The sequence below is a fragment of the Chiloscyllium punctatum genome, chromosome 2 (assembly GCF_047496795.1).
Source record: "Chiloscyllium punctatum isolate Juve2018m chromosome 2, sChiPun1.3, whole genome shotgun sequence".
Lineage (NCBI taxonomy): Eukaryota > Metazoa > Chordata > Chondrichthyes > Orectolobiformes > Hemiscylliidae > Chiloscyllium > Chiloscyllium punctatum.
The window spans coordinates 36,568,908-36,583,230 of NC_092740.1; the positions used below are offsets into that span (position 1 = coordinate 36,568,908).

General features: G+C 40.6%; 1 protein-coding gene across 14 annotated transcripts in view; it reads left to right on the forward strand.

The window, feature by feature from the left end:
- Positions 1-14,323, forward strand: part of LOC140496238 (microtubule-associated serine/threonine-protein kinase 4-like) — a 475,527-nt gene that overhangs the window by 402,386 nt on the left and 58,818 nt on the right. For all 14 annotated transcript variants that reach the window (XM_072595744.1, XM_072595762.1, XM_072595752.1 and 11 more), the window contains 4 exons: positions 496-563; positions 7,794-7,879; positions 8,608-8,816; positions 8,941-9,079. In XM_072595744.1, coding sequence (XP_072451845.1) covers positions 496-563; positions 7,794-7,879; positions 8,608-8,816; positions 8,941-9,079 — 502 coding nt within the window. The remainder of the gene's footprint in view (positions 1-495; positions 564-7,793; positions 7,880-8,607; positions 8,817-8,940; positions 9,080-14,323) is intronic.

Below are 14,323 nucleotides of genomic sequence, written 5' to 3' on the forward strand. Positions count from 1 at the left end.
TATAAAGGACAGATGCTCGGCTGGTTCACAAATGTGTGCTAAAAGGCTCAGCAGTCACTGTAGCTACTTCATTGACCCATTGTTTAATTTGAGCGTTGTATCAGTTACTAGCAATTGCTTTGAGTTGCGAACAATTTAAAGCTCTCAGATAATTACTGAAATCGGGTAAAACAATCCCAAACAGCGTGGAGAAAAGACAGGTCGCTGTGCCAAGCGCTAAATGGAACTGTAGTAGATTACATAATTAATCTAGATATAGCAAACTACAGAATTTGTTATAATTGGAATGAATAAGAGTGAGATTAGTAAAAGAAAAATAGAGCAAATAAAACTTCTGGTCACCTGCAGAATAACATTAAGCTATCAAGGAAAATTACAGACTTTAGCAACATGCTTTATAATATGTATTACTTTCGGTTAATTTTAATGAGTGGCCTTTCCCCTTCAATCAACTGTTATTCTCCCTAATGAGTAACGTTTTTCCTTTCTCAAAAGAAATGGCCCAGTTGGCTTGCTATGATAGTGGAACAGCAGAAACTCCTGAAACTGATGACTCAGTGGGTGTAAGTATATTTGCCATACTCCTCTTCACACATATGAACAGTATAAATCTCTAGACTTCTGTAATTTGTCAACATTCCTTGTATGTTGTTAAGACCTAAAACTATCTCAGAACAAGTTATGCAATTATTCAGGTTTTGAAGTGGCTATCCTTCGAAATGTGACTCCTGGTTTACCACACAAGATAAGTTCAGATGATGAAAGAGAAGTAAATTGTGAACAGGAAATAAAGGAGCTCCAGTGATCATAGGCAGGTTAAGGGAATGGAAAAAGACCACAAAAATATGAAATTCACCATTTTGGCAGAGGAAAAAGAAAAGAAACAGTGAAGTATCTGAATATTTTACTATCTAAATAGAAATTATAGAGATATGAGATACAGAAGAATCTGGATCATATAGTGCATGACTCGCAAAGTTTAATACAAAGGTACAGCAAGTAATTAAGAAAGCAAGTACAATGGTATTATTAATTGAGAGTAAATGAATACAAAAGTAGGGTGGTTATTCTTCAGTTATACTGTATGTTGGTGAGACAACATCTGTAGCACTGTGTTATGATGTAAGGAGCGTGATTTATATATATCATTTATTTCAGAGTTGGATTTTGAATTAGTGGCATGTGGATTTTGGTCTGTGTGTATGAGAGGGTTTCGTGATTAACTTGCCAGTATTTCTGGAGCCTTTTTAAAAAAATTAGTATGGAAGAGTGTGTTCCTGGGACAAAATAGTAATTTGTTCGCATGGGTGGAGGTAATGAACAGGCAAAGTAAATATTGAGGGACATTAGCTTGATTTTTGTTTAAAAGGATCAGAAAGTTATAACTGCTTATTTTGCTTAGGGAAAAATCCTTAGTTTGGAGAGTTTTTTTGTCACTTTGCAGAAGTCCTGGTTTAAGCTAGGTGTGTGAAATGGTTTCTCCCAGGGAAAGGAATTAATTTAGAATCATTCGGAAATAGGCTACCACAGTGCAAGGGTTTTAGTTAGAAATCTCCGGACCAGATATGTTTGGTTAGAGGAATGAAGGAATTATTCGTAGTTACGAAGTCTAAAATCAGTTATGTGACTAATGAGGGAACAGGCTGCTAAACTCTGAAGACTTTGTTATGAAAGAAACAGGTTAAGTCAAACTATAGATGTGATACAAAATCAGACTCTCTGGTATAATGGTTTTGGGATAGAAGAATTGTGATGGTTTTGGGATAGATACAATTATATTTTTATTGTGTTTTGAAATCTTGCAGATTGAATTAGATGTAAATATCTTTGCTTGTTTTATTTAATCTCCTTTTGTGTAATGAACTTTTGTTCTATGGTTAAAAACAAATCTGCAACATTGTGTGCTTCTACTTCAGTAAAAGACCATCTTCTTATTTAAAAATAAAACAAACTATCATCTACAAGCTAGATTTCAGTCTGGGATCTGACTTGTCCAGTGGTAACATCACTTGGGATTATAAGTGCACAGAATTGGTTTCCTGATTGAAGGAAGGACGTAAATGCGCTGGGGTTTACTTGATTAATATATGCAATAGGCAGATCATTTTATGCAGAAAGGTTGAACAAGCTCAGCTGTAATGCTGGAGTTTAGAAGAGTTCGAGTGACATGATTGGACTATGTAAGATGCTGAGGGGCATTGACAAGGTGCATCTTGTGGCATTTAGATTAGATTACTTAGTGTGGAAACAGGCCCTTCAGCCCTACAAGTCCACACCGACCCTCCGAAGAGTAACCCACCCAGACCCATTCCCCTACATTTATCCTTTCACCTAACACTACAGGCACTTTAGCATGGCCAATTCACCTGACCTGCACATCTTTGGACTGTGGGAGGAAACCGGAGCACCCGGAGGAAACCCACGCAGAGAAAATGTGCAAACTCCACACAGACAGTTGCCCGAGGCGGGAATTGAACTCTGGTCTCTGGCGCTGTAAGGCAGCAGTGCTAACCACTGTGCCACCGTGCTGCCCACGTTGTCGAAGTAGGGGTCATTTAAATATAAGAAATTGCCCATTTAAGACAGATGTGGAGAGATTTTGCTGCTAGAATATCGTGGGAGAAAGTGAGGACCGCAGATGCTGGAGATCAGACTCAAAAAGTGTGGTGCTGGAGAAGCACAGCTGGTCAGGCAGCATCCGAGGAGCTGGAGAGTCAACATTTTGAGCACAAGCTCTTCATCAGGACTGTGAGGGTGTCCCAACGAGGCTGAGCGATAAATGGGAGGGGGATAGACTGGGGGGAAGGTAGCTGGAAATGCGATAGGTAGATGAAGGTAAGGATTGATGGTGATAAGTCGGAGTGGAGGGTGGAGCGGATAGATGGGAAGGAAGATGGACAGGTAGGACTGTTCAAGAGAGTGGTGCCGAGTTGAAGGGTTGGATCTGGGATAAGGTGGGGGGTGGGGGGGGGGAGGGAAGATGAGGAAACTGGTGAAATTGACATTGATCCCATGTGGTTGGAGGATCCCAAGGCGGAAGATGAGGGGTTCTTCCACCAGGCATTGGGTGGCTAGAATTTGGCAGTAGAGGAAGCCTAGGATGTGCACGTCCTTGCCAGAGGGGGAGGGGGAGGGGGAGGGGGAGTTGAAGTATTCGGCTATAGGGCGGTGGGGTTGTTTAGTGTGTGTGTTCCAGAGATTTTCTCTGAAGCATTTCTAATACGAGCGTGCCTACCAAAACCATGAATTCTTTCTAATCTCAAACTCCAAATCCACTGTGCAGAAACCCATTTCTGCTTTTCAGCAGTGGGATGCCAGGTGCACGTAACGGGTTTTTCCCTATGGATTTCTGACTGCCACACTGTATGGGGAATCACTGTATGCCACTGGGATTTTACCATGGCCTAGCATTTAGTGCAAAAGGGTGGCCTCTCCATCCAGTTAAGGGTGATGTTCTTAAACTTGGAGGGCCAGTCAGAGACCTCTCAGCATGAAGGGAGCAGCAGGGTGTGGTGATAATGCAGTAAGGTAAAGGGCACTTCAACATAGTGGTACCCTCTCTCCAACGTTTTAAATTCCGAAGTAGCCACCGCTGATGGGAGTAAATTCCTGTTGAATTCCTTTAATTGGCTGGAAGTTACCCTTGTGGAACCAGGTTAGCGATCCCTTCTCCGCAAAGATGACCTGGGATGGGGAGAAGATGTCGGTTGAAGCAGAGAAACTGGCTGGCCAGCCATGCTGTTTTTCACCTCCCACCCAGGGGAGTCCAGTCTAGGTCTAGTTAAGGGTCACTTCCTGGAGCTAAATGGTGAGAATTCAAGTTTATTGTCATCTGAAGAATAAGGCTGGTTTTATTGACAGTACAATTCCACCCCACAGCCTTGTCTGATTCAAATGATCAAACCTGTCTGATCTGATTTCTATCTAGTAATGCCAGGTCTTGAATTGTTTTAATTTGAATAAGACTTTGTTTATATTCCCAGTACAATAGTTACTACCTTCTTCATACAGATAGTTCTTGTAAAAACATTTGTTCATATATTTTGTTAAATACAAACAGGAGAGAATTCTTAAACACTGATAAAAATTGAATGTACCCTCTGTCAGTAGGATTGGGGGAAGAGGGAAGGGTCACTTAATTAGACCCTTAAGTAGCTTAGTTGACTCTCAGGTGCTATGGTTCCCCTTTGCCATTGGTAATTTGCCAAGGCAATATCTTTACTCCTCTCTCTCTTGATCCCTCCCCACCATGTTACCAGCCCCTCACCTCTCAACTGAGAAATATTCAGCCCTGTCTGCCAAGTTTACACCGAGTGCATCTCCAGAAAAAGAGGTGCTCAAGAATTTTGTTTTCATAAGGTATATTGATGCGAATCCCTGTGTGGCACACATTTTGTATTTATTTGTTTTATTTATATCTATTGTAGTTGTTCTGCAGTGAAGTTACTATTGGCGACAGATTCAAGTGTTCTGATTACACACTTAGCTTCAACCACTAACAAGATTTAAAGTAGACGTATTTTGGAAAAGTTCCATCAGACTGGAAAGTAACAAATGTAATCCCCCTGTTCAAGAAGGTAGTGAAGCAGAAAACAGGGACAAAATAGCCCCATAAGCTTTATATATGTCATGGGGAATCGTTAAAGAGGTTATAATTGGACACTTTGATTTTTCCCGATTACCTTGAAAGTTTCAACGTAGTTTTGTGTAAGTGAAATTGTCTTTAACCAATTTATTGGAATCATTGAAGATTGACCCATGTAGTGTGGATAAAGGGAAGTCTATTAATACACTATATTTGGATTTCCAGAAGACATTTGACAAGATGTCACATAATAGATTGACACGCAAAGCATGAGACTCTGGTATAGGTTTAAGATTTACCCTATTTTTTTTATTAACCAGCATCTATGAGTATGTAGGTTGGTCAAATACTCAGGATAATCAAGAGGTCCACATAATCAGTGTAAAAACGCACACTATAAATAATAAAAACACAATGCAGGGGATATACACATCACTGTTGTACATTATTTACAGCATAAATCACTTAATTTTAGTTAGCCTTAAATAAAACTTGCTGGCAGGGAGCCTTCTCACGCACCATCATCTGACCTCTAGGAGATCACAATAATACAGTAAACTTCCGGTATTTGAGATATATAATTGTTGCTGGCTTATCAAGAGTGCTGGTTAAACTGAAGTTTCCTGTACTAGAATGGTTAGAAGATTTGCTGGCTGACTGGTAGAAAACAGAGCTTACATAAATAAGTCTTGTTCAGACTGGGAATGGGATCCTGGAGAGGTCTGCGCAGAACTCTCAACTGTTGCACTGTATATCAATTACTTAGATGAGAGAATTGAAGGTATTGTGGCTGAATTTGAAGATGACACGCAAATATGGAGGAAAGTTTGTTTTGAAGGTCAAATAACAAGGATGAGGATTGAAGTAGTGGGCAAAAGTCTGTCAGATGGAATATAATATTGGAAAATGTGAAGAATAAAAAAAATTACTTAATCAGAATGATTACAAAATTCTGAGGTGCAGCAGGATCTAGGTGTTCTTGTACATGAGTAACAAAAAGTTAGTTTGTAGGTAAAGCAAGTGGATGGGGCTAATGGAATGCAAGAGGACTTGAATGTAAAATATAAAGTAAAATAAAACAAAGAACCACACAGATGCGCTGGAGATCCAAAACAAAACCAGAAATTGCTGGTGATTCTCAGCAGGCCTGGCAGCATCTGTGGGCAGAACGCATTGTTAATGTTTTGAGTCCGGTGACTCTTGATCCGAATGGGTAAAATGCCTTGGCAGCAGGACAGTGATCCCAATGAAGAGTTTACACTGAAAATATTAACACTGCTATCTTCCTGCAGATGCTGCCAGACCTGCTGAATGTTGCTAGTAATTTCTGTTTTTTTAAAACAAAATTAACAATATTATGTTTTAATTACGCAGGGCTTTGGTGAGAGTTCATCTTGAATACTCTGCAGATTTTGTCTCCTTTATTTAACAAAGGATGTAAGTGCATTAGAGATAGTTAAAAGAAGATTTGTATCAGTCTGATCCAGATGAATATCTGGAAGGTAGGCATTGTGCTATGATGATAGTTAGAGGTTGGACTTACTTCCACTGGAGCTTAGAAGAATGAAGGGTGATTTGATTGATGTCTGCAAGATCCTGAATGGCCTTGGCAAGGTGAAGTTGGACAAGATGTTCCTTTTAAGTTGAAAAGTATGGGTCATTATTGTAAAATTAAATGTTGCCTTTTGGTACAGAACTGATGGGAAGGTTTTTGTCTGAGAGCTGAGAGACTTTGGAACTCTCTACCTCAGGCATTGGAGGGAGTGTTATTCAATACTTTTGAAGTATTGAATTATTCAATACCCTACCTACAATGCGAAGGTAGTGAGATTCTTGTTTGGAAATGAAATCAAAGATTACTAGAGGTATATGGGAATATTGAGTTTTGAACGCAAAAAGATTGACTGTGTTCCTTTTGGATAGTAGAATAGACTTGAAGAGTAAATGTCCTACTTCTGTTAATTCATATGTTTGGATGTATGTATATAAATTGTCATCTCCAGTACCTCAGGGCAAGAAAATAAACATATAAACACATCAACGATTGGTGGTATGATTATTCCATTTTCACTTAAATTGTGGGAATGTGTGTGCGAGGTGGTGATTATTTGGCCTCTTCCACTGTCAGTATAATTCAACAAATCATGCGCCAAACAGCTCATTAAGGAATGACAGGTGAGCCAGGTTTGGTATTTTGACCTATCACAGACCTTGATACTGGCATTCTGAAACCTCAGAGAAGCTATCAGCCAATCAGAGGCAGCTTCTGGGTCCTGTGGACCACTGGGTGAAGCCTACTCCTGTGGGATTCAGCAGCAAGAAAGTAAGTGATATTTATTTTGTTGTTGGAAAAGGCAGGTTTGGAAGCAGTGAGGCTTTGGCTTTCAGTAGGAATTCCTTTGCCCCTCCATAAGTACATCTAATTGTCTCCATCCTAACCTGATAGGCCGGTGGCTCTGGTTTCTCGGCTGGGTCTCTCGCTGCTTCTCTTTACTGGCCTTTCTGACAGGCATCAGGGAGGTGACAAGTTGTGGCTGTTAAATGGTTATTAATAGACCACTTATGGGCCTTAGTTGCTAGTGAGTCAAGAAAATCCCAAATAGACTTACTCACCCTACACTTAAATAATGAAGTGGTGAAAGAGTGGGGAATATCTCACCAGGGCCAACTTGCCCATTGTTCGGAAGAAGGGTCACTAGACACAAAATGTTAGCTTTCCTTTCTCTCTCCAGAGATGCTGCCAGACCTGCTGAATTTCTCCAACATTTTCTCTTTTATTGCCCAATTATTTCCTCCTCTTTCCACCTCTAGAAAGTGGAAACCTTTGCTCTAAGTTTCTGACTGATCGGTCTTGCACGTGGGTTCAGGTTCAATCCCTCCTTTTTGAACTGCACTGATGTCCCTCTCTTTAACCATCTACAAAAAAAACTCATTGAAAAAGTGTGTCTGAATTTCAATGTTAACTCTATTTGATGAATATAACAATTTGTCACTTAAAATAGACTTTGTTTGAAAATTATTGACTGAATTAACTTTTGAAGAAAAGCCTACTTGATGTTGGATAATGTTCCGTTAGATTGACACAGATGAAAAACCACGAAAAGTAAGGAAATAGTTCTGCAGAAATGGAGATAAATGCTATACTTAGAGTCTTCTGATACCATAATTCTTTCACAAGTATAAAATGGAATTCTTTCGTCCTTTGCAGACCTTTAGTCCTTCAGTTCAGGGGAGGCGAAAACCACGTGAAATTGACTTTGAGACCATGAAGCTGATCAGTAATGGAGCCTATGGGTGAGTGTTGTAGTTAAGGTCAACTCCCTTCCATTTCCATTTCATGTCATTTAAATCATTGTGGACCCTGCTTGCAACAGTAAGTCGTTAGCCTCAAAAGGGAGAGTGTTGATTTTATGATTCCCGAAGATTATTGTGAGTTGACGCTGCACGGTTTCAGTAAGGACATCAGTGTTCCTTTTAATAGTTAAAATATTACTGAACTTTGCATCCTGAGTTGAAAATCGTGGAATTTTAAATAAAAACAATGCTTACCATTTGCAGCTCGGTTAATTGAATTCATTCTATCATTATGGGCATCTCTATCTCTGACCAGAAGCTCTGGGTTTGAGACCCCTGCCAAGCCTTTTGGCCAAGGAAGCTGCGTTGGTAATGTGGCCAAGCAGGTTGATTGCTAGCCTGTAAATCCTGATGGCAGGAAGTCACATGGTCAGCCATCCTGCCAGATGGCAGTCGCTGTAGTACTTTATTCACAAATGTGGACCAATCCGAGGAAGTCTATGATCTAAACCTCTGGAACGAGGTTGGGACAAAACATCAGAAGACAGTTTGCCATTATTTTGATTGCATCTGTCTACTTCAGATTTCAAAAGTGTAATGAGCCATATTCATTTATTTCTTGGTAATTGTATTCCTTTCCCAATTGAATCATCTAACTGCCCTGACATTAGATAGTTCTAACAGTGATGTACAAACTTAAGAACTAACTGTTCCTTCTATTTCTTCAGGGCTGTGTATTTGGTTCGTCACAAGGAAACCAAACAAAGATTTGCGATGAAGAAAATAAACAAACAGAACTTAATCCTTAGAAATCAGATCCAACAAGCGTTTGTGGAGAGGGATATCCTGACATTTGCAGAAAATCCATTTGTTGTGAGCATGTACTGTTCCTTTGAAACCAAGCGCCATTTATGTATGGTGATGGAATATGTAGAAGGTAATGTACTCACTTTTAATTAAAATTAGCTTTTGTTTCTGGCAAGACCTATTCTTTCTCAATATAGAGTTCTAAACAATTAAATCTTTTGGTAGGTGAAAAATAATTGTTTGTGAATTTATAGGTGGAGATTGTGCTACACTATTGAAAAATATGGGCCCCTTACCAGTTGACATGGCAAGAATGTATTTTGCAGAGACAGTCCTTGCTTTGGAATATCTGCACAATTATGGAATTGTACACCGAGATCTGAAACCAGATAAGTATGTATATGTAAATGCTGTTGGCTACAGAATTAATTATTTTCAGTAAGTTAATTTCTGCAAATCAAGATCTCCATTATTTCATTTCACATGCAAAGGTTAACTTCAGCAAATGGGTTTGCTGTTTGTTATTTCACTTTGTATCTTAGCTAAAACTTTAGATGAAATGTGATTCTACGTGAGATGAAATAAGTTGTGAAGTACACATTTAAGATTTTAATCAGAATGTTTTGATTGTGAATGAAGGAATGAGAGTGCCACAGCTTTAAAAGATCTCTTTATTGGTCTTTACTCCACGTCAACTTTCTTTTTAAAACTTGTACATGGACCCTTTTTCATTCAAAACCCTTAACTGTCACCAGCTGTACTGGCATCTACTTGTGGATTCCAAAAAGTAAGCCATGTAATGGATTAAATAGATAAGGTACATTAGTAAGTTAGTATGAGATGATGTAATGTGTGCTGTAGGGACTTAGTTGTGTTGCAATTTGCAGTGCTTCTCTCCAAATGTTAGAACATAGAACATTACAGTGCAGTACAGGCCCTTTAGCTCTCGAATTTGTGCTGATCTCTGAAACCAATCTGAAGCCCATCTATCCTACACTATTCTATTTTTATCAATATGTTTATCCATTGACCATTTAAGTGCCCTTAAAGTTGGCGAGTCTACTACTGTTGTAAGCAGTGCAGGCCACACCCCAACTACTGAGTAAAGAAACTACCTCTGACATCTGTCCTGTATCTATCACCCCTCAATTTAAAGTTATGTCCCCTCATGCTCGCCATCACCATCCAAGGAAAAAGGCTCTCACTATCCACCCTATCTAACCCTCTGATTATCTTATATGTCTCATTTAAGTCACCTCTCAACCTTCTTCTCTCCAATGAATCAGCCTCAAGTCTCTCCGCCTTTCTTTGTAAGACCTTCCCTCCAGGCCAGGCAACATCCTAGTAAATCTCCTCTGAAACATTTCCAAAGCTTCCACGTTTTTCCTATAATGCGGTGACCAGAACTGTACACAATACTCAAAGGGCGGCCGCACCAGAGTTCTGTACAGCTGCAGCATGACCTCATGGTTCCGAAACTCAATCCCTCTACTAATAAAAACTAACACACCGTATGCCTACTAAAGATTCTTGCAGTTGTGCAATTGTGGGACTTAAGTAATTCTTCATTAATACAAGGGAGTGTTTTAAGCAGGAGGTTTTTTTTTAATCCTCAGTTTCCCAGGGATCTTAAAGGCAGAAAGGGTGTAAAATTATTGAATGAAGTGTCAAAGGAGGGAAATCAGCAGAGGCCTGTGAAGCTGATTCCGGAACATGGGGGCTGAAGAAAATTTGTCCGTTTATGGTTTTAGTGCCTGGAGCAGAGCATGACAAATATCGGGGCACGTGATAGATGTTGATGCAGTATTTTATAGGAGTGGAGAATTTCATTCTGACATAGTTCAGTTGTTAAGGTATAGGATTCTGAGACCACAGAACATAGTTTCACATTACGGGTGTCAAATGAAGTCAGAAATGAATTTTAGAAAACTTTTTAAAAATTAACTTGTAAAAATATCAAAATAAAATTTGACAGAGTATTTTTAAATTATGCATTTTTATTTATCAATGCTAGGATGAGATGAAAACCTTAGGAAGGATTGGCAATGTGTTGAATCCCCCATCCCCTACCATCACCATCAACCATCTGTGTAGGTTCCTCTCTGTTCCATGTCCCTGTCATACCATAGCCTGAGAGAGACTGCAATGAAATCCCCCAGTACTTGAATACAGGTTTTCTGCTGACAGACTTTCAGACGCTGCTAATCTTCTTGCCAAAATTTGGCATAATTTCCTTTAGAATCCAGAATCTTCTCAATATCCTCTTGTAGCAATTAACACAGTAGCTTCATCTGTCACAGCAAATGTTGTCCAAAGCACCTCAGCTGGAAGTTCTATGGTGATAATTTTTGAGTAGCACCAACAGTGGCCGAGGAGCTGCAGTGTGATATGGATGTCCCAACTGGGCCTGCATCTCCAACACAACATGATGTGAATCAGCTAGTCACAGTAGCGAATGGCATACTCTGATACATGCACGAGGAGACCCACACTAGACAATCAATAGAGAGTGCATCTGAGACTGTTAGCGTGAAAGGAAGGTTTAATAGAGATGTTCAAGATTACGAGGGTTTTTTTTTTATTGAGGATCAAGATAAACTGTTTCCATCATCAAGAGGACAGTTTGGAAAAAGAGGCAAAAAAAAATGAACATAAATTATTTTACACACTTGAGTTGTCATGATCTGGAATAGACTGCCTGAAAAGGTGATGAAGACAAATTCATGAGCAACTTTCAGGAAAAAAATATTGGATTCATACATGGAAACAATTGCTGGACTCTGGAGTGAAAAAGAGCTGAAGAATAGGTCTGGGTGGATTTCTGATAGTTCTGCATAAATGTTGAGGCCCCCTTAGATTTTTCAGTTTTATTTTTGTTTAGAGGTAATAGAGAATTTAATGTCTTTGAAGTACATCCACGCAAAGCTTCAATAAGTGATAAATTGATACAAACATGAATTATGCACTTGAAGCAATAATTAGATCAAACAATGGTTGCAAAATTTGCCCTCACAATGGTGCAACTAGAATGAAAAGCAATAATGGAACATTACAACCTCCACTTTAGTCAGGCACTAAGGAAGTGGTCACTGAATTGGGCTACCACTCAACAATCCGAGCTACTGCTACATGACAGGGTGAGGACATCACCACCATCACCTGTAAAAATCATCATAGCTCTTCATTTCTACACCAACAGATTCTTGTAAACATGAGCAGATGATTTTTCTCACAGTACATCACTGCAACAGAAGGTGAGGCACTAGATAGGAAGAGAGGGAATTTATAACTTGATCAGAGAAAAGCAAGGGAGCAAACACATAGATATGCAAAGTAAACAGGATTCCAAATAATGCAGATCCTATCATGTTGACAAAGAAAACCACAAGGACTACCAGTGCAATTGTGGAAACAGCTGACGTCTATGTGTTGTTTTTTCTTTCGATGTTGGTGTTGCTACCTGGGCCAGCATTTATTGCCTATCGCTGGTTGCCTTTTTGAAGGTGGTGGTGAGCCTGCTTCTTGAACCATTGCAGTCCATTTAATGTCAGTAGGCCCACATTGCCATTGGAGAGGTAGCCAAAGGCACTGAAGGAATGGCAATATGTTTATAAATCAAGATGTTGAGTGGCTTGGAGGGGATCATGAACCTGGTGGTGTTGCCATGTAACTGCTGCCCTTGTCTTTCTAGATGGTAGTGATTGTGGGTTTGGAAAATGATGTTGAAGGAGCCTTGTTGAATTTCCACAGTAGAGGAACTCAGCGGTTTAGGGAGTGAATGGCACCACATCCACAAATAATCAAGCAGGCTGCTTTGTCCTGTTCAATGTCTTCTCGAGTGTTATTGAGACTGCATTCATCCAGGCAAGTGGGGAGCATTCCATCACACTCCTGACTTGTCGACTGTAGAAGATAGGTGGGGTAGTCAGAAGATGAGTAGCTGCAGCATTCCAAGCCGTTGACCTGCTCTTGCAGCCACTTTTAAAAAAAAACTCATTCACAGATTACTAGCTAGGTCGGCATTTATTGCCTGTCTCTAATTGCCTAGAGGACAGTTAAGAGTCGAGCACATTGTTATGTGTCTGAAGTCACATTTAGCCAGACTAGATAAGGATGGTAGATTTCCTAACCTAAAGGGCATTTGTGAACGACAATGGTCACCATTAGGCCAGTTCCTAGTTTTGGATTTTCAAAATTAAATCACGTTTTACCATCTGCCATGATGGGATTTGGCTGAGAGTTCTGGATTGCTAGTCCAGTGATATAACTACTTAACCACTGCCTCCTTGAAGACATATGGTTAGTCCATTTCAGTTTGTGGTCAGTTGTAATCCCCAGAATGTTGTTAGATTTTTTTTGGTTCAGTTGTCAGATGTGGGTATCACTGGCTGGGCCAACATTTATCGACCATCCCAAATTGCCCTTGAGAAGGTGGTGGTGAGCTGCTGCGGCCCAAATGCTGTAGGTTGATCCACAATGCCTTTAGGGAGGGACTTTGAGTATTTTGACCCAGCAGCAGTGAAGGAACAGTCATATATTTTCAATTTAGGATGGCGAGTGGCATGATGGGAAATGCAGGTTGTGATGTTCTCATATATCTACCCTTGTCCTTCTAGATGGAGGTGGTTGTGGGTTTGGAAGGTGCTGTCCAAGGATCTTTGGTGAATTCCTGCAATGCATCTTGTAGATAGTGCACGCTGCTGCAACTGAGTGTCTGTGATGGAGGAGGTGGATATTTGTGAATGTGGTGCTAATCAAGTGAGCTGCTTTATCCTGGATGGTGCCAGACTTTTTGAATGTTGTTGAGCTCATACTTGCCCAATGGCAAGTGAGGAGTATTCCGTCACATCCCTGACTTGTGCCTTGTAGATGATGGACAGGCTTTGGGGAGTAAGGAGTTGAGTTACCCACTGCAGTATTCCTGGTCTCTGGCCTGCTCTTGTAGCCTCTATCTTTATAGAACATCCAGCAGTACAACACAGGAACAGGCTCTTCAGTCCACATGTCTGTGCATCCCATCTGCCTACACATGATCCATAATACCTCATTTTTCTTCCTGTTAGTGTGTATGTCTAAATCCCTTTTGAACTTTGCTAACATATCTGTTTCTCCCACCTACCCTGGTAGCTCATTCCAGTCACCACCTACCTTCAATATAAAAAAAACCTTTCCTCACAAGTCTCACTTAAACTTTTCCGCTCTCTCTTTAAACCTGTGCCCCCTAGCATTTGACATTTCCACCCTCGGAAAAAGAACTCTGACTGTTCACCTCATCCATGCCCCTCAATTTCATGTATGATGAGTCCAGTTGAGTTTCTGATCGAGAGTAATCCCCAGAATATTGATGGTGGGGGCTTCAGTGATGATAATGCCATTGAACGTCTAGGGGCAGTGTCATAGAGATGTAAAGTGGTTAGATTGTCTCTTTATAGGATACAGTAACTGCCTAGCATTTGTCTGGCACAAATGTTTCTAAACTTTCAGCACAAACCCGGGGCAGCGAGGGCGTGGCCGGAAGGGGAGCGGGGCAGCGAGGGCGGAAGGGGAGCGTGGACGTGGGCGGAAGGAGGGCGTGGGCGGAAGGGGAGTGGGGGCGTGGGCGGAAGGAGGGCGTGGGCGGAAGGGGAGCGGGGCAGC